The sequence below is a fragment of the Podarcis raffonei genome, chromosome 6 (genome assembly GCF_027172205.1).
Source record: "Podarcis raffonei isolate rPodRaf1 chromosome 6, rPodRaf1.pri, whole genome shotgun sequence".
In the NCBI taxonomy this organism is placed as follows: Eukaryota; Metazoa; Chordata; class Lepidosauria; order Squamata; family Lacertidae; genus Podarcis; species Podarcis raffonei.
Window position 1 is genome coordinate 88,271,744 of NC_070607.1, and position 27,873 is coordinate 88,299,616.

General features: G+C 45.2%; 1 protein-coding gene across 6 annotated transcripts in view; it reads left to right on the forward strand.

Annotated features, from left to right (window-relative positions):
- Positions 1-282: 282 nt before the first annotated feature.
- The window catches only part of CDH4 (cadherin 4), a 795,473-nt gene continuing 767,882 nt past the window's right edge, over positions 283-27,873 (forward strand). For 4 of the 6 annotated variants that reach the window (XM_053394417.1, XM_053394418.1, XM_053394420.1 and 1 more), the window contains exons 1-2: positions 284-632; positions 4,220-4,331. In XM_053394417.1, coding sequence (XP_053250392.1) covers positions 573-632; positions 4,220-4,331 — 172 coding nt within the window. In that variant the 5' untranslated portion in view covers positions 284-572. Of the gene's footprint in view, positions 633-4,219; positions 4,332-27,873 lie in introns of all 6 variants that reach the window. The other 2 variants (XM_053394415.1, XM_053394416.1) reach the window with 1 other exon arrangement.

A 27,873-nucleotide genomic window follows, 5' to 3' on the forward strand; every position in this document is an offset into this window, starting at 1 on the left:
CTGCCTGCGCCAGCGGGAGAGTTGGAGCTGGGGCAAGTCCCTGTCCACCCGCTACTAAGTGGATCCTGGGAATCAGCACCCAGCCTCTGCTGACTCCCGAGTAAGCCCGTCCCGGAGAGCGCAGGATTCCCTCCCGAGCTTTTTTTTTGTGTGTGTGTGCTGGGCTGGCCAGCCGGCTAGCGCGCGCGCTCCCCTTCTGGCTGCTGCTGCTGCCGCCACGGCTGCTCCTTTAAGGGCGCCCGCCTGCCCCTCCGCGCCGTATGGGCCGGGCTTGGAGGCGGGGACTCGCTCGAGCAGCACCGAGAGCGCTTCACCTGCAGTTCAGAGCGGCGGCGAGGAATTGAGCGCGGCAAGGCAGGCGGAGGAAGAGGAGAAGAAGCAGCGGCGACGGCGGCTGCGAAGAGTTGGCGGCTCGGAGGCGCCGCGGGATAACCAGGCAGCGCCGGGCGGAGCAGGCAGGGCGCGCGCTGGGGGTTGCCCTGCCCGGGCTGAGCGCGGTGGAAGCGGCGGCAGGAGGCAGCAGCAGCTAGCCGGGCAGGCGGGCGGGCGAGCCCGGCTCGGGATCGGCGGAGATGCCCCTGGGCTCGAGGATGCTACTTCTCTTGCTGTTTTGCTGCGGGGGCTCGGCCCGGGTAAGTTGCAGCAGCAGCTCCCGCCTGGAGAGGGATGGGGCGCTGCCGGAGGGAGACGACGACGAGGAGGAGGGGAGGGGGTGGGAAGGGGACCGTGCTGGGTTCCGGGGCTTGGAAGCTCGCCTGGAAGGAGCCACGAGAGTACCGCTTTCCTTGCAATTCCTCTCTCTTTCCGCACATCATTAACTGCACGCTTGGAGATGGCTGGGATGTAGCTCTGCTTATGTATGTGTGTGTTGAGGAAAGGGGGTCCCCTTATTTCTGCATGCGGCTTGAGCGCCCCCCTTCTCCAGATGCCTTGTGCAATAGAGGTTTCTCGTGTATGTGGGGGGGGGCAGAGGAAGAGCTCCTGCAAAAGCTCCACCGTACAGCACTTACACACACACACACAGCCCACCGCCCCGCCGGCCGAGCGCTCTCCCTTTTCCTTTTTTTTGTTTTTTTGCAGAGTATGTGCAACAATGTTAGCTTGTGTGTGTCTCCCCGCTGAGCCCCCCTCCCCTCCCCTTTCTCCCCTCTATCAATTCATAGACAACTGGCAGACGAAAATCCAGAGGAGGAGGAGGAGGAGGAAGGATTGAGCAAAGGAGGGGGGCGGCGGCGGCAGTAGTAGTGCTGGGGAAAGCTGGATGGTCGTTTTGCTAAATGCAAAGCGACTTAACGGGCGGAAATGTGTCTCTTTGCCGTAGCCGGGGATAGAGACCTGGGCTGGTAGACAACCGCGCGGATAGAGCATCCCAAGTTGTTTTTAGCTGGAGATGAGATCCAAACGGGGGAAAAAGAAGAAAGCCAGCACCGCTGGAAGGAGCATATAATTATATCTGCATATTAGAGATGGGTTATTATTTTTTAAAAAAAGCTTTGCTTTGTTAGGATCCTCCCAGAACTTCAGAATGCATCTTGCCCTCGTGTGCTTAACCCACGTGGCGTGGCTGAAGTCTTGGGTGTTGCGGTTTATCAACAGACGCTGTAGAGAGAACTGGAGCACTCGGAGGACCCAGGCAAATCGAGACTGGCTTAAGGGTGGTTGTGTGGATGTGGGACTCTTGAGCCTCACCTCTGCTATTAAAAATGCTTTTTAATAGCATTTTTTAGGGCAGAAATTGTGCATCTTTCAACCCGACACACCCATGGCTGAGGCTAATACAGATCTGTGCAGGGAGTCCTGCTATGCACCTGATAACACTACTCATAACATAAAAATTGAGAAGTCCCCCTCTTTCCCCCAAAATAGGTATTCCCTAGAGAAACTTGCTTTAATAGCTTTTAGGGGAATAAGAGACTTGTACTTGACTGCAAATGTGTATTAACGCAGCTCAGAATCTGGTTTGGCAGCTCTAACTTGCTTCCAAATATCCTGGTGTGCTGTATGTATTTTAAGGGACTATTTACCATGCGGTCTGCCACGAAGCCTTTTAAAATGAAAGGATAGGGATGCATAATGCTGAAATACTTTTTTTGCGGGAGGGATATTAGGTGCCATGCTCCCTTCCTGCTTTTTGATTATTCCTATATTTTATCTCTTTCTAAATTTTAAGATGATTTCAGAAGGACACCCACAGCTGCCAAATCAGCCTGATTCTCAAAACCATTTTTGAGTTAAAATTGATCAGATTGCAATTTCTCTTACTTTCCAGGCTGATATGGAAAGCCCTCTAGAGTCTTATTATCATTAAGCACATTTCCAGTACTGGAGCTCTGACTGACAATGGACACGATCTGTTGGGAAGTTCTCCTGCATAAATCTGCCTACAGCAGTGTGCCATTCATTGCTTGGACAGGAGAGCTTCCTGGCAAATGGCACCCCAATAATGGCTCTTGTTTGGGACCTCCTTTCCCAAGACAAATTGAGGCACTTTATTTGTAAGCCTGGAGAGAGAGGGAGAGAGAGAGAGAACTTGATTGGGGGTGGGGAGAGAGAATAGTGTCCTAATTAAAAACCCATCAAGGGAAAGCCTCTTTGTAAGGCTTGGCTGTGTAACCCTACCACCGACTCTCTGCTGCAGTGGCCCCACTGTTAAGGCCATTGTAATAAGTGGGTGATTGGAAATCCAAAGCCTATTATCTACTGTCAGACTCTGAAATGCTTCTGAATTGCAGATCTTGCCAGGAGACTGCCGGAGTGCACAGCCGAGTCCCTCTCATGCACTTTCCAGAGACGGTAGCTGGCATTTCTCTCCCAAGCGTGATTTCTCGCCGATATTACATTGGCTTACTTTTTGCTTAGTAAGCTCCTCTGCAAGCCAGGAGACAGACTCTCTGTTCTCTTCGCCCCTTCTCTCCCTCTCTCATCCACATGCCGTGTGGCTTTCTTTCAGTCTTATTTAAAAAGCCACCTTGGCTGAGCCTGCTTCTTTCTGCTACTTATTAAGTCCTCAAAAAGCCTAATTTTTCCAGTGATCATGGGGTTGGCCTGGCTTGCTTCCCCCCACTCTCCCCTTCTCTATAGGGTTTAGGCCACTTGGTTTTGTCATCTGTGTGTACCTTTAGTCCCTAGAAAAATCTTGCCTGGGGTAGTACAAAAACAGGGGTGACACCCCCCCCCCCACCTTCCCAACCTCATTTGCTATATAGGAATTTGTTTACAAATCATCAGCTAACGAGCCATTCAGCTTCTGTGCCTGCATGTTGGCTGGAGTCTGATTGAGCACATAGATCTGGAAAGCCAAAGCACAAGGAAAATTGATTCTTCCCTCCAAGGCTTGGGCTGGAAACTAGCCTTTTTCTATGACGATTCGCTCCAGTGTGCAGCAGGAAACAAATCTCTGTCCCTAAAGGGAGGAAGTTACATGGCATAAGCTATGGCTGTAGCATGCAGGTTAGGGTGTCTAGGTGATGCTCCTAAATTGCCTCGCTGGGGGTGGTCAGGGACAGGCAGAGGGACACTGTGTATTTCTGTTTCTCTGGGTTACCCTGTGAACCTTTCAGGCTTCTGCTTTGCGTTCCAGCTAGGGATGCTTGCATGTGTACACTTGCTTCCTCCCTCTCCCTCTGCCTGCCTGCCAGGTGGTGATTGCTCAGCAGTTCTGCATTGATTTGTTAAGGGAGGTACAGGCTGGGTATATATGCAGACTTAACAGCATCCTGCTGTAGCTTTGACAGTAACTCTCCAGATCTCGATTGTCCAATGACTAGGGCCAAAGATGGTGATCAGATGGGTTTCTCAAACCTGGGGGGGGGGGGGCTGCTGGCATGCGAGTCCTCAGGCTTGCCAGCCACGGCTTGATTTGTATTGATCTGAGAAGTGAGGGTGCCTGTAATCCAACTGGGGAGATTTATTGCTGTGTGCATCACTCAAGCCTCCACCATTCCCAGCAACCTTGCTGAATAATACGCCCCCCCCCCCCGCAAGTCATCTCTCCAGCAAAAGGCTACTGCTATTTTCTGACTGGTGTTTCATTTTCCCCACCCGGCTTGAAACATGTTATCAGTGTAAGACTTGATGAACGCTGTTTCTGTTGCTCAGACTTGCCTGTTTGCAGACACTTGCGCACAGGCTGTGAAATCTCCCCCCAACCCTGGAGATTCCCACTAGAAACAACAATACAATTCACAGTGTTCTGTTGCTCTTGTTTTGGACTCTGCAGGCGCCCAATGGGGATCTTACAGTCAGACCCACTTGCAAGCCAGGCTTCTCGGAAGATGATTACACAGCGCTGGTTTCCCAAAACATCATGGAAGGGCAGAAGTTACTCAAAGGTAGGAAGTATAAACTGGGAATGCAGAGGAATAGGTTAAAGAACACTTGTCCTGGTGGAGAGGAAACAGCTGACAGATGTGAAAAGCAGGGACCCCAGACTCAAATGTTACATCAGCAAAATGAATGGTGAATTGTGGACTTGTGCATTGGTGAGACGAAGACCACATTCTTCTGTTGCATATTGTGTGGCTTGTGTGAAAGGATGTCAGAGTAGTGTGGCACACCAGCCCTTACTTCATGGTTTTGGTTTGTTTTTTAACCTCTACTTGCTGTTGGCAGAAGTATCTGTACCTGTGTCATATTTATTAAAATATTGTGGGTGTGCACACCTCTGCACAGAGCATCCTTGCATTTGAGATGTGAAGATCCTTAAACCATCCTTTGCTTGCAATGCCTGATAAAGCAGACATTGTTGTTGGATTATGTGGTAAATAAGCCCACAGACATTCTGTTCTCAAATGTGGCATTCATGTTCATTACTGTCCCACTGACAACATGAAAACACAGCCAGTGAGAAAGTACCAATTAGCTTTACAGTAATTGCAGGATTACAACTGGTGTGTGTGTGTGTAGAAACTCTTAAAACAGCTTCATAATCCGAAGGAAAATAGCTTATTTGTGAGCATTGTTCCTTTTCCTTTTTGTCCCCTTCCCCTGCCTCTGCCTTTTAAAGTTATTACAATAATTAAACTTCCCTATTTGTGTGGCACAGGAAATGTAGCCTTTAGTTTAGTCCTGTGAGAATCTTAAAAGCCAAACTGGAACACTTCTCTGTACTTCGCTTCCTAATTGCTAATAGGCGCTGTAGATGTCATGCTGCCGCTTCTGCAGTGCCAATCTGATATGGCAGTGGGATGTTGCTGAAGGAAGAGAAGTGAGTTTTGGAGTAAGCAAGAGACGGCAAACACTTTAGCAAAGGAGGCCAATGAAGCTCAATTTGCGATGGGCTGCTTTTGTTTCCTTGAGGGTCTGTTGTAATGAGACAGCAAAATGGCACACTGAAACCCAAGAACGTTGCCCTGAATGGTTTCTTTCTGCTTCCAAACCCTTTTATTTTCTGCAAAGATTTCATTCCTCCTGTCTTTCCTGTCCAGAAAGAGGAGAATGATTATGGTTGTACAGTGTTACATGCAGAGCTTTGTGGGGATGTGTGTGTGTGTGTGTGTGTTGCTCTAGAAACTGGCATGGCTGTATTGTAAGAGGACTGTCTGGTAAGTCATTTTGAGTCATTTTTTAAAATTCCTATCTCAGAGGAGTAATTATATTGTGAGAAATATAAATAATATTGTGAGGAAACATCCTATGTGAACCTGAGAAAACAGCTCAAAATCTTAGCTATGTGCAATTTTATTTAAGGACCTGGCTAGGGACCTGGAAGTTTCTCCAGGCTAGGATTACTGAGATTCAGTATGCTAACAAGGGCAGCTATACATTCAAAATACTTTCCAGTTTTTGATTTCTACCACTTTAATTATTAAATGTAGCAGTTAATACTGAGTTGATTATTTTGGGGTATTTCCCCCTCCCCAAATATCCTGCCACCACTTAATTTTAACTATTATTACATTTATATCCCACACATAGCTGTCAACGTTTCCCTTTTTAAAAGGGAAATTCCCTTATTCTGAATAGGATTCCTCGCAAGAAAAGGGAAAAGTTGATAGCTGTGATCCCACATTTCCTCCAGGGGGTTTAAAGTGATACACATGGTTCCCTCTCTTCTCATTTTACAACCCCCTATGAGGTTGGCTAGGCTTGGGAGATGGTGTGTTGCTGAAACCTCCTTGATCCATTGTTTCCTTGAGTAGCTAGTATCTAGCTGCTGCTGCTGCTGCACCCTCCCCAATTCTTTGTCTCCTGGCTACTCTTTTTCTCCTGCTTCCCTACTAGTCGGGTACCATTACTGGGATGGGATGATGTCACGATGATGCATAGCTGCATAGCCAATCAAATCTGATGCCACTGAGGGCAAGTGAAGTTGGCTGGAGAGCAAGGGAGGGCCACATGAGCGGACAACCATTTTTGCCAGAAGCGTCCCCCCAATCCACACAATTCCTGTGTGACTTGACACTGGCAGAAAGGGGCAAGTCAGTGTTTTGCCGGTTATGTGGACAATAAGCAGTCTAAAGCTCAGTATTTCCTCAAGTGTTGGATTATAACCCTACTGGGAGCTCAGAAAGGAATGGAGGAAGGCCATGGGCTGTGAAAGGCTTCATTTCCTCAGGCTGGAGGTGAAGTGGGAGAGGAATATGGGCCTTCCTCCAAGAATACAGCAGATGTTGGCTGCACAATGCATCTGCTGCTGACTCCTTTAGAAAGGTATATGAGTTCTGAACTTCTTTATTGCTTGACCATAATTTGCAGCTGAGTGTGCACCTTTGCCACTTCAGTGTTATAACCCTTTTATTACACCCTGGGCTTTCAATCCGTTTTGTGCCTTTGCCTTACGTTCAGAAGTCCATTTTAATTTGTTCCCCTCTCTGAACTTGGAATTAATGAACAAAGTTTGAGCTGTTTTGGATTTAACTGACTCGATCCAAGCACTCCGGAGGATGAATTAATGCTGGGTTTGTACGATCAGAGGCAACAGCAGAAGGGAGCTTCTCAGTTGGCCTGGTGGCTATTCCAGTGAGAGCCAGTGTGGTGTAGTGGTTAAGAGCGGTAGTCACGTAATCTGGGGAACCGGGTTCGCGTCTCCGCTCCTCCACATGCAGCTGCTGGGTGACCTTGGGCCAGTCACACTTCTCAGAAGTCTCTCAGCCCCACTCACCTCACAGAGTGTTTGTTGTGGGGGAGGAAGGGAAAGGAGATTGTTAGCCGCTTTGAGACTCCTGAAGGGGAGTGAAAGGCGGGATATCAAATCCAAACTCTTCTCTTCTTCTTCTTCCAGTGTGTTGTAGAGGTTAAGAGCGGTAGACTCGTAATCTGGGGAACCGGGTTCGCTTCCCCGCTCCTCCACATGCAGCTGCTGGGTGATCTTGGGCTAGTCACACTTCTCTGAAGTCTCTCAGCCCCACTCACCTCACAGAGTGTTTGTTGTGGGGGAGGAAGGGAAAGGAAAATGTTAGCCGCTTTGAGACTCCTTAGGGTAATGATAAAGCGGGATATCAAATCCAAACTCTTCTTCTTCTTCTCTTCTTCTTCTAGTCGTCCACCACCTGCCTGCAGGTTGATCATTGACTGACTGACAACATGTGGGGTGTGTGTGTATGTAGGGAATAACACATGCAGCTGTCCTATACTGACTTAGGCTATGGTTATAACCATGTCTGCTTAAGTGTCCAATTGGATTCAGTGGGGCTTACTTCCAGGAGATAGCTCAGTTGGTAGAGCAGGAGACTTTTACTCTCAGGGTTAATGGTTTGAGCCCCACCTTGAGCAAAAGATTCCTGCATTGCAGGGAATTGGACTAGATGACCCACTTCCAACTCCACAATTCTATAATTCTAAAGTGAGATGGGGACTGCAGGCGTCGATGATTAGCCTCTCTAGCTCAGGAATAAGGATTCTGTAGCTCACTGGAAGTTGGTGGATTCCATCCACCCTCAGCCCCAGAGAGCATAGCCATTGACAAAGGGAGTTCTAGGTTAAATATCTAGATAGCCACAGGTTCTCCATCTCTGATCCAGCCCACTCTCAGGCAGGGGTCTTATTCTGCTCTCTTTAAATGGAGACTAGTCTGGATTTGGGTCTGTCTGTATGCAAAGCCCCTGCTACTCCATTGAGCTAAATCTTCCAAATCGTAAAGTGTTCCTTGCTCAGTTCAGGTGAAGTGGGCCTTCTTTGCAGCAGGTAACCAGACAAGTGGCTTCGCACATGTTTTGAGTTAACATTGTATCCATGATCCAATGGGATCATCTTGGTTTGTATGCATTTGCTCCCAGGCTGCTTCTTCCCCTTGTTTTGCTATCTTTCTCTGACTGACAGTGTTTTTCCTAATGTTTATCTTGCCTCTTCATCTTTGCAGACAATGTAATTGGCCTGTTCTTTTGGAAGGGGATTTATGACAATTGGGTGTTTGATGCATTGTGTTGTGTTGTTGCTGGCTGGACAATAGAGATGGAACAGAAGGTCTGGGGAAGGCAGTTCAAAGGCAGTGCCAGCTGAGGCTGCAGAGAAGCTGCCATGTAATTATAACATCAGCTGATTGTGATCTTTAAATAAATAGAAAATTATATCACAATAAGCCATTTAAGCACTTCCTGTGAATGAGCAATTTCCATCAATGATTGTTTCTCCTGATCATGTTGAAACTCCCTTGAGTTGATGCTGGAAGTAGATTATGAGTCTTCAGAGGGTATGTTTCCAGAGCAGCAACCATGCTAGTCTGCTGCCACAAAATCGACCCTCTTGTGGTATCCTAAACTTTCATGAACTTACTTCATCAGATGCCGAGGATCTTGTGCATGTCTACATGATCTTATTGGGCAGGGCTTTTACTTTCATGGGAATTTCCCACTCTGAGTTTTTGCCCCAAGATGCTTTAGTGGAATATGTTAAATGTATTCAAATTTCATTCAATCAGTGAAAAATTTCAGTGATTTCTGTCTGAATTCATACCAAGAGAAGTGGTTTCTGGGGAGATTTATTTTTAAAGGGGATTTTTTTTATTTTGGCAGAGGGCAAGCTAGCTATTTATTACAAAAAATATTGCTGGCATCCCAAGGAAGAAACCCAAAATCATTGAAATACTTGAAACAACCAAGCAAGCAAGCAAGCAAAAAAACCCAACTAGCATATTTTTTTGAAAAACAAGCAAACATTGGAAAACATGCTTTAACTTTGTGCCTAAGCAAAAGCAAGCAGAGAGGGTCTTTGTGGGTCTCCTTCAGGATGTTTTTCAAACTATGTTCTGCCACTTAACTGCTCCAGCTCTCTTGTAGCCTGATTTCAGAGAAGGCATTTTGTGACACCAGGAGCAAGCAGTTGCCAGTTGTCCTTAAGACATAGCATGGTTTTGTTAGAGAATCTTCCTCTGTTCAAAGGCAAAGTGGTCCAGTGGCCCAATCAGGACACAGATGTGTCATGCCCCATGTCTCTTGAATTCAACAACAGGATGAAGCATCCTATGGACATGCCACACCTCGTGGTCTCGACTGAGTTTCTTCCTTTTGGATATTTTCTAGCATTTCTGAGCTAACGCAGAGCTTACACATGAGCCTTGATAAATGGCGAATAAGCAGATGACTATCACTTTGGATATCAAGCTGAGGTTGTGCAGGTCACCTGGTTTGCATCCAGAGTGGAGCCATTGAGATACCAGCAGAAAGTATTGTCCTGCTTGCAGGAACCCTGAGGTTTGCAGAAACACCTAATACCTTCAAAAGCAGAAGCCAAAACACACAACTTTTTTGGGGAGATGGTGCTGCAGCAGAGAACTGGAAGTCCCTCTTATATTGAATAGGATATATAATGTTATATCTACAGTTTGATGATTCTAAGTGGCGTCACTTATATTGCATAGGAAGAATCGCAAGATCTGCGACATAAATGTCATACTGCACATGCAAGAAGGGGGGAAATGAACCAGAGCAAGATGAGCAATATATCTGAGCATAATATAATAAATGGTACAATAATGAGAATGGACACAATCCAGTGGGAAGATACCCAGGCAAGTCCCATTAAAATTAGCTTGAGCTGTGAAAGAGCCAGCTCTTCTACAGAGGATGGCCAAGAAAAAGAAAAGAACAAATTGCCAATAAGCTAACGTAAGACTAGATAACAGAAGGAAATTTCTCAAGAGTCCAGAGTTTCTTGGTGCCCGTACACATCCAAAGCAGTTTGATAATATGGGCTGCCCTTGTTCTCCATAGTATGAATTCTCTCACTTCGTGAAAATCCTGGTGGTCATATTTGAAGCTTTCAGCTACAAACGCAGTGCTTGGATCTGATGCATTTGAGATACATGCTTCTTTTGGCCTTTCCTTCAGAACGACTCTGTTGCTGGCTGAAGCTTAAAGTGATGTCGAAATGTCGCTGCAGCAGCCAGTAACAAGCTCCACTGAAGAGTGGTTACTATGCCCTTGCCAGGTAGCCCCATTCATTTCAAAAGTTCTTGACCTTGGAGAACTCTGACTGGACTATCCTCATTGTTTGCTTATGGAACATATTCTGCTACTGGGAGGCGAGTAGCAATTTTATCAATGGAACTCCTTGTCATCTATCTTAAAAAAGTAATTATTTTGTTTGCCAATAGACGAGAAATCTGTTTTGCACCTTTTGGAATTCGCATGCTGAAATACATGTTGCTGTTTATCATTGTGAAACAAATATCTCTAATTTGTATAACAACTGGGATAAATCTGTTACTTTAAAAATACTCTCCCCCCACATAGACATTCTCTTCCTTGCTTATGAATTGAGTTAATTATCCAAGGATACATTTCATTTTATTTCCTGACACTTCGTATAAATGCATTTCTCTTTCTTTCCACCCGTGTGACATTCACTCTGTTTTTCCTATGTAGCTGGGAGGTGAAGATCAGAAAGTTTTGCTTGCATTTCAGCTAAACTATGGTCTGTACCTGGTTAGACCTTTCCATGGTTTTGTGAAGTAAGCCAGCGTCAGCAACCATGGTTTGAAGTTTGCCTTGTTTCTTTTAAACATAAGACCAATCAGAGCTTTTTCTGGGTTTCTAGTATCAGAAGACTAGTCACTCATGGAAACAGGATGACCACTGTGATTCAATATGGCAGTGCTTTTGTTCTTAGGCTAAAGAGCTCCAGGTCTACAAACAGGTTTTGTATATGTGTTTATCAATTGGTACTTCTGCATGCTTGTTGCTCAATATCCTTTTTGCAGTGTCAGTGCGTTGTCCTTGTATGGAGTAGGTTCAAGGCTCAACTGCGGTCATCTCCAGTTTAGGAGGACCAGCTATCAGGTGATATAACCTGAGATTCTGGAATGCTGCTGGCAGTTAGAGTGCTTAGAAGAGAGTTTCTTATATTCCTACGCAGGCATGGCGCTGAGTCCACAAAGGAACTACATGGGTATCAGTGTTTTAAGGGTAAACTTGAAGTTATCCCTTGAGATCAAAATTAGGACAGATGCTTCAGCTTCTGGTAGTTGCTACGGGAATAAGTGCCCTTTTTGGCTGCTTTTTCATCCTCCTCCTGAGAGCATAAGCGATGCTGGATGAGGCCAAAGGCTCATTTACACCAGTGCTTTGTTCTCACAATGGCCAACCAGATGTCCCTGGGAAGGCTGCAAACAGGCTATGAGCACACTAGCACTCTTCCCACCTGCGATTACTAACAACTGGTATTTAGAGGCATACTGCTTCCCAGTAGGTGGCTGTCAATACCTCCCAGCTCCCTGCACGCACCACTTAGTGGAACTCTCTGCAGAAATTGTGCTGACTTCATAGATAAGGAGGGGCAGGGATGGAGGACCTCGCTGTGTAATGAGCAGGTTCTTTGCATGTGAATTCTATTTAATGATCTGCCTGAAGGAGTTAGAAAACATAACACTGGGATGCCAGTCTCTGAGTGGAGTGTAATGGCTGCATGACCTCTGATATTTAGCTTGGGCTCAAAAGATTGGGATAACTCAATGGAAGGAAGGTAGCTCTGTTGGATCCTGGGTAGCTAACCTTTTAGCCCTCCGTCTGTTGTTGGACTCGAGCTCCCATAACCCCCAGCCAAGCTGTAGTCCAGCAACATATGGAGGGACACATGTTAGCTACTCTTGCTTTAGAACCCCAAGGAAAGATGTAGAATGAAGAAATGCAATTGCAGTAGGCACTCATCTCATTGCCACCATCAGCACAGCAAGGAAGAAGTTGTGTTCTGATGTGCTGAGCTGTTTAGACAATGAGAGGAATACTTTACTTTGGCCCAATAAAAACACACAAACTGAACTGGTGTGCGTATTTAAGAACATGAGAATAATTGGTGTTCAAAATTAGCTACTGGTCCAAGTGTGACTACATGGAGATTTCTGGGCACCAGGTTGGTGACCCCAGGTTAAAAACTTCTGCTTTACTCCATGGTTAATTCCATTTCCAATTCTACTGTGTTTTTCTCCTCCTTGCATACTGGGACAAGTGAATTGTTGTAAGAGCAAGCTACAGTCATGCAATGTAGTTGAGATCACAGAACCATAGAACTGGAGCATTGGAAGGAATCCCGAGGGACATTTAGTCCAACCCCCAAGTGAATAGACATTCCGTTGTGGTGACCACAACCTAGATTCAAGGTGCCATTTGGTGTCTAGCTAATATATCTTCAGTTTCTAACAATGCAGTAGCCCAACATCCTCTTCTCATGGAAGCCAGGAAGCAGGATTTGAGCACAAGAGCATTCTGCCCTCCTGCGTTTTCCAGGAATTGGTGTTCAGAGGCATACTGCAACACACACCAAAGGTGAGAGCCAGTGTGGTGTAGTGGTTAAGAGCGGTGGACTTGTAATCTGGTGAACTGGTTCACGTCTCCGCTCCTCCACATGAAGCTGCTGGGTGACCTTGGACTAGTCACACTTCTCTGAAGTCTCTCAGTCCCACTCACCTCACAGAGTGTTTGTTGTGGGGGAGGAAGGGAAAGGAGATTGTTAGCCACTTTGAGACTCCTTAGGGTAATGATAAAGTGGGATATCAATTCCAAATCCAAACTCTAGAACAATACCCATCAGGCTTAGTAGCCATTGATAACCCCATCCCAAATGAAGTTGTCCAATTCTCTTCTAAAACCCATCCAAATTGTAAGAATTGTATACAGGTGCAGGGGAAAGACAGTTTGGATTTCATGTGAGAGGTGGCTTAAGGGGAGATATTGTGGGAATGTTAAGGAAGTAGGAGAGGATATATTGTTTTGTTATTTTCCCTCCTCACTCATGCTTGTGAGTAAACAGCAGAGCACATTCCCTTTGCAACTTATTGGAAGCAAGCTGATGATTCGTTAGAATCCTTTAATTAAGCAATCGAGCCTGACTTGTCCAGTCTGGATTGTTCCTGGTAAGTTTCCCCTTTATTTCCCTCTTAACATAATAACACAACACAGTCTTATTCAAAAGTAATAATAAAGGTTTACTCACATTCAGTTCACAGCAGTAATCCGAAGGCAGGCTTTATCTTGTGGTTACAGTGAAGTCTGGGCTACATCTCAGACTTTCTGCTTGTGGGCTCCATCCTATGTGAAGGTTGAGCCATGCACCGCTTCATAGCTGTCAAGTGTCCCTTATTTGGCGGGACAGTCCCTTATCCCAGCGCCATGTCCCGCTGCTGTCCCTTATTGATGATGTCCCTTAAATAAGCTACTGAAAGTAATGGGGCCCTTTCTATGTCCAGCTGTCCTTTGTCAACAACAAATTGTTGCTATTTTTTTGTGTTGAATATATGCTATATGGTAATTTATGGACCTAATAGGTATCTAAAGCCATTTGCACGCAACAAAATATGTATTTTATCAAAGTAATTGTTGATCCCATATTTTGGCTGCTGATCCCTTATTTTCGAGGCTGCTGGTCCTTTATTTTCAAATCTGTAAGTTGACAGCTATGCACTGTTTAAGAGCTAGGAGAACAAGAGTCCAAGAATAAGAGAGCAGGAGTCAAAGAAAAAGATGGGTGTGTGGCCAGCCCTTTTATCTGGTCAGCTAGGGTCACACCCATCTACCTGGTCACACACAGGAGGAGGAGGAAGTTTCAGAGAAGGTATGACAGGAAGTCCTCCCTGTCTGGAGCCACATTCCTCTGTGTGTCCATTCTAGGCAACAGGAAAAGGTTGTACTTGACTGCTCTAGTAATAATATATCCCACAGATATCACAGGGTGAGAGGCTGTGAGAAGAGGGGTGAGCCCAGGTGAGATCTGGGCGGACACCTCTTCCTACATAGGGGATGGAAGTTAAGCTATGAGGGAGGATCTCGTGGTTTCTTTTTCTGATTCTTCTCTTTATTTCCTGCAGATTAGCTTGTTTCTTTTATTGTATTGTGAAAACTTCATTATTATTATTTTAAGCCATCCAAAATCGGTGGCCGTCACTGTAGGAACAATTTCCTTAGTTTCAAAGATGTGCTGCGTTTAAATGGTTTGCCATTGTCTTGACAATTGCTTGTGCCTCCTTCTAGAAAGGAGATCTAAATCACATGCCTGGAACTTCTGATAATAAAGCAGATGTGACTCATTGTTGAGGTTCTCTTGTTTGTTGTGTGTGTGTGTGTGTTGGAACTGAATCAGCATTCCAGTGCTCAGCTGTGTGTCATTCTTCAGGTCCCTGGACTGGCATGACTCCTCCTTCCATTGCATCTAGATTAGAAAGGGGGGGGGAGCACAGGCTTCCTGGTTGGAATTCAGTTAAACAGATAATGACTACTTTGTAATTGAGTTATTCCAATGGAAATGGCTTAGCCTTAATTTGACAACAAAAGCTTTCACAGAGTCATTGTTTTATTATAAGTACGCCATAAGCTATTAACTACTACTTTGTGGTTCATCTTCTTTGCCTGACTCAGCTCTCTTAACATCCTCCAAAACATTGGGAATCCAGCAGGCACCCATTTGTTACACAGTAATTAACTTGTTTATGATGAATGGATGGAGGAAATGCCATGGCATTTTGCTTTATGTCTCACTGGAATAAAATAAAAAAAATACAGTGTTTGCATTCTCCCCAAATTCCATGCTAATTAGGCTTCAAATAGTTTTCCCCAATAGGGTAGCAAATCCAGCAGGTTGCAAACCACGGCACAGGCCATGTCTTAATGTGGACATACTTAGCTGAAACTGATTTGCAGAACTATTGGCGTTCTGTGTTGCTATTTTTTGCCTTGTGTTTCTTTTATTATTGCTCCGTATTTGTTCGTTCTCTCGATACATCACGTCTTCTATTTTTTGTTGTTTAGCAGGATAATAAACTTATGCTCATGATCACTGGTGCATGGAAATGTATGAAATAAGATGGTTAAAGCTGTTTTCTTTAGGCTAACATTGAACAGACGTGTATGTGAGTGTGCGTGTGTGGGAGAAATTCTGCATTGTAGCAGAGGACAATTACTTTGCTGGTATCTCTTTCTCTGCTTTGCTTAATTATTAATGTTAACTTAAACTGGTGAGAACAGCCTGCCGCAGGCTAGGGAGGGTGCTGGCTGGGGAGCGAAGAGAAAGGGAAAATGCAGTCGATGAAAGGTTGGGCGAAAGCTCCTGGTAATATTGGTGATGCAAGAGAAACGTGGAGGTCAGGGACTTGGTATGGTCATAAACTGACTTTACAGTGCAGTTTAAAATTTGGCAAAGGGGAGAGGGAATTTGTGGCTCTTCCTGGTTTAAGTGGTAAAAAAGAAGTTTTTTTAAAAAAAATAAACCCGGGATGTCAAATATAAGTAAGAATTAATTTCAGGCTGACTCCTGTATTTAGACCGAAGCACGGTGCCTAGCGATGCTTGTTCGTCTTTTCGGATTGGGTTTGTACCCAGATCACATCGCTGTAATTCCTGAACACCTGCCTTCCGTGCATTAAATAACATGATTAGCAGCTGTCACTTGTGGTTCTCTCAAGAGCTCAGAGAAGGGAGGTTGAGCAATTGAGAGTGGAAGGTGGTATTTAATTATGCTGTCTCATTGTGTTTGCCAGCACCTGTTTTATGCTATTAACTGTTTAAAAACCTTGGTGGCTCTTGTCTCCCCATTTCCCCCATGCAGCTGTAAGAAAGTCACTTTGACTAGTTTGCTCATTGGTTAACATTTCTTAGCCAGAGAACAGGAATGAGGGATGTTTCTCAGCCTGAAGGCTACACTTACTCATGGAAAACAATCTGGGAGCGATGTGTGCATAGCAGGTGGGTCTCCACATAGTGTTGGACTGAAATTCCCATCATCCCCAGGCAGTTTAGCCCATGAACAGGGAAAGATGAGAGTTTTAGTCCTGCAACATCTGGCGACTCAAGGTTAAAGAATGCCATTTTCATCCACAACAGAAGGCAGGTTCCTATGTTTGCCTTATCCCTGTTATATGGTTCCTGCTTAGATGACTCTGAAGGCCATGCCTGGAGATGCTTTTATCTCTCCAGACCATGGGTAGGCAACTTAAGGCCTGGGGGCCAGATCCGGCCCAATCGCCTTCTAAATCTGGCCCGCGGATGGTCGGGGAATCAGCGTGTTTTTACACAAGTAGAATGTGTGCTTTTATTTAAAATGCATCTCTGGTTTATTTGTGGGGCATAGGAATTCATTCATTTTCTTCTTCTTCAAAATAGAGCCCGGCCCCCCACAAGGTCTGAGGGACAGTGGACTGGCCAACAGCTGAAAGAGTTTGCTGACCCCTGCTCCAGACCGTTCTAATCAGCATTCAAAATTTTCCAGGCACCAGGTGCATTTTTCACTTGGCTCTCAGCCACTTGAGACCAAGTGAAGATGCCTGGGTGCTGGGATGGTGCCTGGTATCTCCACCATCTGGAGCTGCAGGCCTGGGAGTCCTTGGATCTTGATTGTGTTCACACACTAGCAACATACCCTGTAGAATTCTAGCCACAATCAGAATGAATTTCGGAAACGAAAAGTCGTATGGAAAAATTCGACTTTTGAGCTGTCTGGCCCCCAAATGGAAACTAAGTATTCTGTTTTGGCATCTGTAGCCTGGATTTCAGGAGCCATTTGGTGCCTAGTAAAAGGTAAAGAGACCTCTGACCATTAGGTCCAGTCGTGGCCAACTCTGGGGTTGCGGCGCTCATCTCGCTTTACTGGCCGAGGGAGTCAGCTTACAGCTTCCGGGTCATGTGCCCAGCATGACTAAGCCGCTTCTGGCGAACCAGAGCAGCGCACGGAAACGCCGTTTACCTTTCTGCTGGAGCGGTACCTATTTATCTACTTGCACTTTGACATGCTTTCGAACTGCTAGGTTCGCAGGAGCAGGGACCAAGCAACGGGAGCTCACCCTGCCGCGGGGATTCAAACCGCCAACCTTCTGATCGGCAAATCCTGTGGGTTAAACCACAGAGCCACCTGCGTCCCATTTGGTGCCTAGCTTTTATATATATATATAGAGAGAGGGGAGGGGTTTCTAAGACTGATTCTAATGTCCACCGAATAATGGCTTGCGTGTGTTTTTCAAAGCTCAGCCACACTTAAGTATTGTCCCTTCTGTGGTGCCCTTTTGTCAGGCCTGGAACCGGCTGACCCACCCAGGCTGACTTGAACTCTCCTCTTGAAGATCTTTGGCCTTGAAGATTTAGCTTAATTAGCAATGCCAAGCCCCAGTTGGGGGAGGGAAGGGAGAGGGGAAATGCAAATAAATTGCCCATGCTTTGAAGTGTGAGATGTTTAATGCTTGCCTTCTGATTGCAACACACGCTGCTTTGGGTTCAGCTGCCATGCAAGCTATTTTCTGCATGCTGTAGCAATAACAGCTACTAGATCCCATCCACACATTGTCTCAACTCATGAAGCTGAGTATGGTGCCTCCCCAGGGATGTCACAAACCTCCTTTGTTTGGTTGCTTACCTGGAACCAGGTAAATAGGAGTCTTTAAAAGTACCTGGAAAGCCACACGATGGGGCTGGATGGGGCTGGATGCTTGGTGCATATGCAACTGTGTCTTGTAGTCAAATTGGTTATACAGTGGTACCTCGGGTTAAGTACTTAATTTGTTCTGGAGGCCCGTTCTTAACCTGAAACTGTTCTTAACCTGAAGCACCACTTTAGCTAATGGGGCCTCCCACTGCCACCGTGCGATTTCTGTTCTCATCCTGAAGCAGAGTTCTTAACCCGAGGTACTATTTCTGGGTTAGCAGAGTCTGTAACCTGAAGCGTATGTAACCCGAGGTACCACTGTATTGGTATTCTGTCACCTCCACTGATGATGGTGCAGGATATAGTCTAACTTCTCAATACTTAAGACTTCCTGGATATTTTTCTGGTGCAGCTTGAGTTAATTGTATGCTCTGTGTGTTTTTATATTCTTACCCCCACTCCTGATGTGAGTTTGTAATGGCATCTACATGCTTTGAGTTATGCTAGAATTGAACAAGGTTATCTCTGAAAGGAGGAAGGTGCATTCCACATTTGGCTTATGTGGGGGTTATGCAGGGTGGCAAGCTCTGGTGTTCTAGCAAAATTCCTGGGTTATGATCTAGGCAGTGGGACCTTCTTTCACTCCAGTGTAGTATGGTTTGGGTGTAGGTAGAGAGATCATGGAGGGCCATCTCCCAACCTATAATCACATTGTTTGCTAAGCGATTCCGAATGAGAAAGAATCTGCAGGCCACACACAGCACAACAAATACAGCAGCTGAGTCAAAGCAATGTACCTGAAAAGTGGGACCCACGAACCTCAGTCAGAATATTTTAATGTTTTGCTTGTTTCACAGAAAAGGGGGGTCCAAAGTGAGGGGAATGGCACAATCTGTGCTGCTAATTCCAGATCCTGGGTGTGTGATCCTTAAGTCCCACGCAGCCACATGGTCAAATTGAATAGTGATGGCAAAGTTTCCTGGGTGCTGGATTTACAGTTATTTATCTCTCTCTCTCTCTCTCAGCGTTGGTGTGGAAGAGATGCTGAACTCCTTGGCATATCTGGCCAAACTTTTATATCACTTGGCTGGCTGTGTGTATGAAATAATAAGCCAGCTGGGACTGTCAGCATCCATGATGCTTGAGAGAATAAGAGGACGAGGTCCCTGCCCCTGATGGTGAGCTAGGTCAGTCTTCTGGAAATTGCAGCGTTCAACAGCAACAAAAACACTAGATAATGAGTGGAAAGTTAATTCCATTGATTTGATGAGGGCTACTCCAGGGAAAACGTAGTTGAATACCACCCAGTGTTTGCTATTGTGAAGGAAATACAGTTTCTGTGACTATCTTGGCTGTGAGTCCTGGAAGACTCACTCTCTGCCTTGGTGGCCTTTTCCCACCTGACCTGGGAGGGTGGGGCCCGGACTGACTCCAGCTACAAAAGCTGTGGCTGCTGAACAGACTCCTGGGCTGTGAGATTGTTGAGGGGGGTTGTTGGAGTTTTATATAATAATAATAATAATAATAATAATAATAATAATAATAATAATAAATTATTTATTTATTATTTATACCCCGCCCATCTGGCTGGGTTTCCCCAGCCACTCTGAGCGGCTTCCAACCGAATATTAAAAACAATACAGTGTCAGACATTAAAAACTTCCCTAAACAGGGCTGCCTTCAGTTGTCTTTTAAAAGTAAAATAGTTGTTTATTGCCTTGACATCTGCTGGGAGGGTGTTCCACAGGGCAGGCGCCACTACTGAGAAGGCCCTCTGCCTGGTTCCCTGTAACCTCACTTCTCACAGCGAGGGAACCGCCAGAAGGCCCTCGGCACTGGACCTCAGTGTCCGGGCTGGATGATGGGGGTGGAGTTTTGTTTGTTTGTTTCTTTCTTTTAGTGATTTTTTTTGTATCTTCATTTTTAGGTTTTATTATGGTTTATGTGGAAATTGTTCAGTTTGGTTGTGTACTTTTTCATGTGTTTTATTTATTGTTTATGACCACGTTTGTAATTATGTAAATCTTTTCATGTTGGGAGCTGCCTTGAGCATGGTTTTAACTATGGAAGGGGACAAATGCTGATGTTTTGCAGGGATAATAATTAGGTTATGAGCCTCAGCAGCCTGGTCTGATGAATGCTGACCATACAGGAAGCAGGGCAGGCAATTGCCTTGGAAAACGCCTCAGGAATTAAGAATAGGCCCAGTTTAAATTGCGAAGTATGGACACAAAGCACAGTTTGGCTATGAGTGGAGGCCATTTATGTTCGTATTTTTCCTTGGGTGCAGGGAGCTGTGCCTGGCATCTCTTGATTTTTCCTTAAATTGGCTTTGAATTTATGGAGGTTAAAGGCTACTAGTCATGATGGCTGGGTTCTGCCTTCACTGTTAGAGGCAGTAAGCCTCTGAATGCCGGTTGCTGTAAGCCTCTGAATTCTAGTTACTTCACAAATGGGGAGAGGGCAGCTGTGCTCAGGTCCTGCCGGCAAGCTTCCTCCAAGCATCTTTCTTGGGGTAGCTCACTTGGTAGAGCATGAGACTCATAATATTAGGGCTGTGGGTTCAAGCTCTACATTGGGCAAAACATCCCCGCATTGCAGTGGGTTGGACTAGATGACCCCATGGTCCCAACCCTGCAATTCTATGATTCTATCTGGTGGTTGGGCCTTTTGCTTAATCCAGCTGGGCTCTTCTTATATTCTTCATTGTGTTTCTCTCTCTCTTTCTCTCTCTCTACAGGAGCCTTTCACTATCAGTCGCCTCTCTGTTCAATAATAATTGATACGGGCTAGAGCTCAAGTATTCCATAAACTGAGCCATGTTTAACATTTAAAAGACTTTACTTCTTAGCGGAGTCCCTTGACCGTAACCTTCTCTTCCGAGGGGCTCAGATTAATTGCTTTTTATCAGAGGCTATTCTAGAGATCTGTCTATTGCCGGAGAGAAATTGCAAACATGTTGCTGTTGAAGCCATTTACTACCCTGTGATTCTTCCTGAACCCTCATTCACATTAATATCTGATTTTAACTTTTTTTAAACAAAGGCATTGAACTGAAACTCTGTTCCTAAGTAATGCAGAATTTTGAGGCCTAGCTCTCATTAGTGATGCAAGGATCTGTCAATTTCAGTTTCAATTATTTTCCTGACCTCCCAGTCTTTAGTTTAAATTGCAACATTTCTGTATCAGTTTGCATTAAAAAAGTTTTCACTTCCTTGCTTTTTAGTGTTCATTCATCCTACGACAAATATTGTTATATGCAATTTGGCCTCAAATAACTTTTTTTTTTTTGCAATCAATTTTCCTAATACCATGGTTGTTTCTTAAAAGAGCATTATCACACCCCTGCGGAGGGGAACTGCACTAGGGAACTCTGAGAAGAGTGAATTCTGAAGGATAGTTGAGTTTTGGTTCATGTACCACTTTGTAAAGTACCAATCTGCTAGGTTCTCAAATGCATCCCCTTGAACATTTCTCCATTGAAAATAGAGACGTCCTATTCCATAATAATGGTAATAATGTTATTATATGTGCCCTGCCAATCTGACTGGGTTTTCCCAGCCACTCTGGGTAGCTTCCAGGGTATATAAAAACATAACAAAACATGAAACGTTAAAATAATTCTCTATACAGGGCTTCCTTCAGATGTCTTCTGAAGGTTGTATAGTTACTTATCTTGGGGCTCGGGGATTGTATAACTTCATACCCTCTAGCATTTCCCTGATGAAAAAGGGACATTCCAGGATCAAATCTGAAAGCGGGATGGCTTCTGTAAATCCAGGACTGTCCCTGAAAAATAGGGACACTTGAAGGGTCTGCAAAGACCTCTCTGTTCTTGATTATCTTCAGAGTAGTAAACCTGTCTCTGAACAGTACTGCTTGAGATTGCTGGCGGTGAGGACTCTCAAACTGAAGGCTGCTTTCTATGAAAACAAATTAATCCCTGCACATAAATGGCTAGCATGTCAGGGACCTTCTGTGCAAGGAATTTTGCTGAACAAAGGAGTGTTCAGTTGCCCACTTTATAGAAGTCTGAAGTGGTACAGTTCTTGTTGGGAATGCTAGGCCAAAGTTTCATAACCCATGACACAATGAAAGGGATGTGGAAAAGATGAAGCTACATCATCACCTTCACTGTGAGAAACTGCATTTTTATTTATTTTGTAGGCATCTTTTATTCTACTTTTATGCTGCCTAATATGATAAGCAGTTTTACACAAATACAGTAAAAATACAAGAGAAATTCAACAAAACATCTTTAAAAAACACTTCTGTGTAACCCAAATAAAACCAAACAATGCATAAAACAAAAATAAGGGTTGTATCTGCTGTTGGTCATACATACTCAGAGTAGACCTGTTGAAATGCATGGACACTACTAATTTAGGTACATACATTTCAATGGCTCTACTCTGTGGAGAACTTAGTTGGAGGCGAGCCAAGGAACTGGAGTGAAGGAAAGCTTTGCTAAATGTATTGTTACAGATTTGAGGTAACAGAGTTTAGGGGTGCAAGGGCCCCCATAACTGCTAGAGTTAGTGAATATTAGAGATTAGTAAAACCATAGCATCTAGATAACATTTGGGATATTGAAGGGAAAATACAGGCTGCAGCAGTTCTCCTGAAGTGTGCCAAACAGGGAAATTAATGGGTTTAGCCTATGCAAACTAGCCTAGTCAGGCTTGTTGAGTGGAAGCCATTATGAAACCTGCCCAGTCATCAACACATCAAAGAAAGATCCTTGGGTCTGTGCAGAACCAGTGGCGTAGCGTGGGGGGTGCAGGGGGGGGGTCGGCCACATCGGGCACAACATCTGGGGGGGGGGGCGTGCTTATCTAGTGGAAGAGACTCGAGTGCTAAAATCCACGGGTTAGGGGGCGCAAATTACTTGCCTTGCCCTGGGTGCTGACAACCCACGCTACACCACTGTGCAGAACAGGTGTTTGTTGCCAGGGTTATGGAGGAGGGGGGCAAGGTGTCACACAGGAAAAAGTGTCCATTTTAAAACAGGTTTGGAGAAGGTGAGGGACCACTGGGCAAATATTATTGGGCAGAGCCCATGCAGGGCAGAACCATCTTGGCAGGCTGGGGCAGAGATGACATGCAGGATGCCCTGGACTCTGCCGCTGTTCTGCTGTGGAGAACAAGCCCCTTTGGGGATGTAATGCTGTGAACTCTCTTCCTCCATCTACCATGGGTAGGCAAACTAAGGCCTGGGGGCTGGATCTGGCCCAGTCGCCTTCTAAATCCGGCCCATGGATCGTCTGGGAATCAGCATGCTTTTACATGAATAGAATGTGTGGTTTTATTTTAAATGCATCTCTGGGTTATTTGTGGGGCATAGGAATTCATTCATTTCCCCCCCTCCAGAATATAGTCCAGCCCACCACAAGGTCTGAAGGACAGTGGACCAGCCCTCTGCTGAAAAAGTTTGCTGACCCCTGCCCAGGTGTATATAGGTCTTAAATAAAGCCTATATCTTAAAACACTGCAGTCTCTGACATGGAAACACGACTCTGGGTAAGTGACTGGAACCCTCTGAAATCTTGCTACCGCCCAGCAGAGATTGTGGGTGGTGCACAACCTTTGCAACAGTATGTTTTTAAGAGGTATTGAAAGGTTATTTGACTTGCAGTGGGTGACATTCCAGGGTATGGGTGCTTCTGTTGCAAACAGGCTAATGGACTTTGTGAACCATTTTTGCCTGGTTCTGTTTTGTCCTGTTATGTAAGGACTGTAGAAATATGATTTCCTCTGTGCCCGATGCACACAGACAGTACCATTTCCCCCTCTTTGATACACAAATCCTCAGAAGCAGCACAGGAATGAATCTGTGCTTGTCTAAAAGGACTGACAGCTCTATTGATAGATCATGTGGTTTCTGAACCTTTTGTCCCAATATGCTGGATACAACCCTTTCAGGTGTAAGCGTAGCTGCAGTAAAGGAGGCCAAAAAAAGAAAGACAACAGAATACCAAGTGGTGAATTTGCAGGAAGTCTGTGTCTAGATCAAATACCTCTTAGCAAGAGCCATAATACCTTGCTGTTTGTGCAAAGCGGTGATGAATGCTGGCGAGTAGATCTTACTTGTTGAAATTTCAGTAGCGAAACTTTTGAACATGTATACAAGTTCGAGATTCTTCCTACCTGCCAAGAAATGCTTGTATAATAGAGTTCCATTATCCTTTCAAAAGAGTCAGAATTTTTGAGTCTAGTTCCAGGAGTTATGGGTAAGTTATCTTCTGCTGTTTCAGCAATAGGTTAGGTTTGCTACCTTCCATCAGAGAGGGTACTTAGAAGGTCATCTTGTCCATTCTGTTGCTACAGTTTTGGTTAGTCTTGCATCCATCCCAGTTCCCCAATTTCAAATGCATTGATACTCTATGCTGAAATGTCCAAATGAGTCTTTGATTGTCCTTGAATCTTTGCAACAAACTTCCTATCCTCTCCAGCCACATCCATTGAAAACCACTGGAAGGGTCTGGGGAACGCCGAACAATAAGTTTTGAAATGAAAATATATTAGAATGCATAAATAAAATGATGATTTTGGGGGTGTGGGGTGGGGTGGAAAAACTTCCAGTACATCAATAATAATAATAATAATAATAATAATAATAATAATAATAATAATAATTTATTTATACCCCGCCCATCTGGCTGGGCCTCCCCAGCCACTCTGGGCGGCTTCCATAAAAACCAAAAATACAGTAAAATATCACACGTTAAAAACTTCCCTGAACAGGGCTGCCTTAAGATGTCTTCTGAATGTCAGGTAGTTGTTTATCGCTTTGACATCTGCTGGAAGGGCGTTCCACAGGGCGGGCGCCACTACCGAGAAGGCCCTCTGCCTGGTTCCCTGTAGCTTTGCTTCTCGCAATGAGGGAACTGCCAGAAGGCCCTCAGCGCTGGACCTCAGCGTCCGGGCAGAATGATGGGGGTGGAGACGCTCCTTCAGGTATACTGGACCGAGGCCGTTTAGGGCTTTAAAGGTCAGCACCAACACTTTGAATTGTGCTCGGAAACGTACTGGGAGCCAATAGAGCATTACAAAACTTCTGGAGGGAAATTCCACCCGACATCACTGACCCAGTGATGGGGAGCTTGGAGGGAGGGTGTGTCTGTCCTGAGATACACTAGGATCATCCATTCATTCATTTGCTAGGGAATAAACATCTCTGTCCTTACTTAATTTCTCTGGACACCAGCTACTCATCTGTTAAAACCAAGACCATGGCTCTGTCAGACCTTCCCGGGATTTTGTAGCAATAAATACATCAAAAAAGTACAAGAATCTTCTATCACACAGCTTTTTTTAGGGTGGGGAAAAAAATTCCAGCAACCTTAGATGCCCATATGTAGGTCACTTATCCAATTGATGGCACTGAAGCCTGCAGAGTAGATACCACTGGGGTATGATCTTTTGTCACTGTGATTGATGAGATGTCCCACAGTCTGAAGTACAATTTCCCAGGCACAAAATGGATTGTGTCGCGGGTTCCATTTGTGACAGAGGTAGCAGCGGGTGCTATGGATGAAGTTCAGAGTTATGGCATTGTTTTGGGGACTGAGAAACTGCTAGCTCTTTTAGCGTGTGTGTGGGATATGTAGAGTTGCTCTTGCCATGTCATTGATCCATAATAGGGAGGGATTTATTGATGCTTCAAGCTTTTGCACTGTTTTGGGGTTTGCGCCGGTATTTCCGACTGTATCCTCTTGAGGGGTGTTCAGAAGAGAGTTCAAAGCCCCTCTGAAGGGATGAAACTGTGCCAGGGTTTTTATGTTTTGTTCTTTGTTATAAAGATCACTTCCAGACAACCCATGAACATTCATCCTGGCTTGTTTTCACAAAGTTTCAGAGGAGGTTACACAGTGTCTGCTGTTGGAACATTTGTTCTGATTTCTTTGCAGGAAGGTGATATTGTTTGCGGGAAGCTTGTATACGACCTACGAAGCCTCTGTCATTCTGTACTTTTCCAGTGCATTTTCGGGTCACTTTCCGTATTGCAAAATTTGGTTTTGGGGGTGGGGCGGGGCAGTGGGTTTGACAGGAATATAAGGACATATGAAGGGCTTGGTGGATTGAGCAAATGGCCCATTTCTCCTAGCATCCTTTGCTCAGTGGCCAATCAGATGACTGCTGGAAACCTGCAGGCAGGCTCCGGGCATAAGAACACTCCTCGTTCCCAATCCTACTGTAGATTCCAGTAAGGGGGTAGTTAGAAGCACCACTAGCTTCAAACTGTGGAGTCAGAGCAAAGGACCCCATGGCGGTTAAGTCCAGTTAAAGGTGACTATGGGGTTGTGGCACTCGTCTTGCTTTCAGGCTGAGGGAGCCAGCGTTTGTCCACAGACAGCTTTCCGGACTTTCCGGGAGAGCCAGTGTGGTGTAGTGGTTAAGAGCGGTGGACTCGTAATCTGGGGAACCGGGTTCGCGTCTCCACTCCTCCACATGCAGCTGCTGGGTGACCTTGGGCCAGTCACACTTCTCTGAAGTCTCTCAGCCCCACTCACCTCACAGAGTGTTTCTTGTGGGGGAGGAAGGGAAAGGAGAATGTTAGCCACTTTGAGACTCCTTCGGGTAGTGATAAAGTGGGATATCAAATCCAAACTCTTCCTCTTCTTCTTCCGGGTCATGTGGCCAGTATGACTAAACCGCTCCTGGCGCAACGGAACACAGTGACGGAAACCAGAGCACACGGAAACGCCATTTACCTTCCTGCTGCAGTGGTACCTACTTATCTACTTGCACTGGCATGCTTTAGAACTGCTGGGATCTGGGACAGAGCAACGGGAGCTCACCCCATCATGGGGATTTGAACCACTGACCCGCAAGCCCAAGAGGCTCAGTGGTTTAGACCGTGTCCCAGGCTATCATGGCTAGTATCTTTATTCTCCATGAATTTGTCTAACCCTCTTTAAAAGACATTTAAGTTGGTGCCCACCACTGTCTCTTGTGGGTGTGAGTTCCACAGGTTAACTATACACTGTGTGAAGAAGTAGCATAAGAACACCAAATTCATTGTGCAACCTGAATTTGCTGGTAAGCAATTGAACTGGGCTTGGACTAGACTACCCTCATGGTCCCTTCCAACTCTACAATTCTATGACTCGCCAGCCAAAGATCACAAGTCTGGAAGCAAACCCACATGGCTGCTTTCTATAGGCTGTTGTCACCAGAAAGGTCACAGGAAAGAGAGAGAAAAATGGATCCAGTACAGTCATACCTTGTGTTACGTTTGCTTCACATTGCGGCTTTTCAGGTTACGAATGTGGCAAACCCGGATGTGCTTACTTCCAGGTTCGCTGTGTGCGCATGCGCAGAAGTGGTCTGTGCATTTTGCGCATGTGCAGGAGCGCTCTATCGCGCTTTGCGCATGCACAGTAGCGGTGTTCTACTTATGGACTTTTCGGGGTGTGAATGGCACCCCAAAATGGATCGCATTCGTAAGTAGAGGTACCACTGTAGTTTAAGGGTGAAACTCCCATCCCTCCAAAAAAATATGAATTTGGAAACAAATCCAGGACTCTGCATCTGGGCCTAGAGTTTGGAGGTGGGGGTTGAGTTGGAACTAATGTCTATTATGGTTAGAGATAAAACAGTTAAAGGGGCATGGAACACTGTGCAGTTTGGAGACCATGTGTGGAGCACTGTAGAAGAAAAGCCAAGAGAGAAGGCTGAAAATCTGGCCAGCAAGTGACCTCTTGAGAGACCCGGGAAAGGATAAGTAATGGCTTGGATAGGAGGACAATCAATTCTAGAGTTTGTTGGCTGCACTTCCCTCCTTTTTAAATATTGCTCTTATAGGACTCCACTTTTTTTTTATTAAAAAAAGACTTATTTTAAGAACAATGTTTGAAAAGTGGTTTAACTTGCTTACCAAACTCTAAGTAAAAACTCTTTGGGTTTAAATATGTCAGAAATTGCCTTGTTCAACCTATTTCTCATCACCAAAACCACTTGATTGTGACAGGGGTTTTTTGTTTTTAAAGTCCCTAAAGTTAAAGCTGTTTAGGGGAAGTAGCCAGGAAAGAAAAATCCACTCAGTGACACTGGTCAAGTTAAGGTGATTTACTTGCCTCCTATCTCACAGTAAAT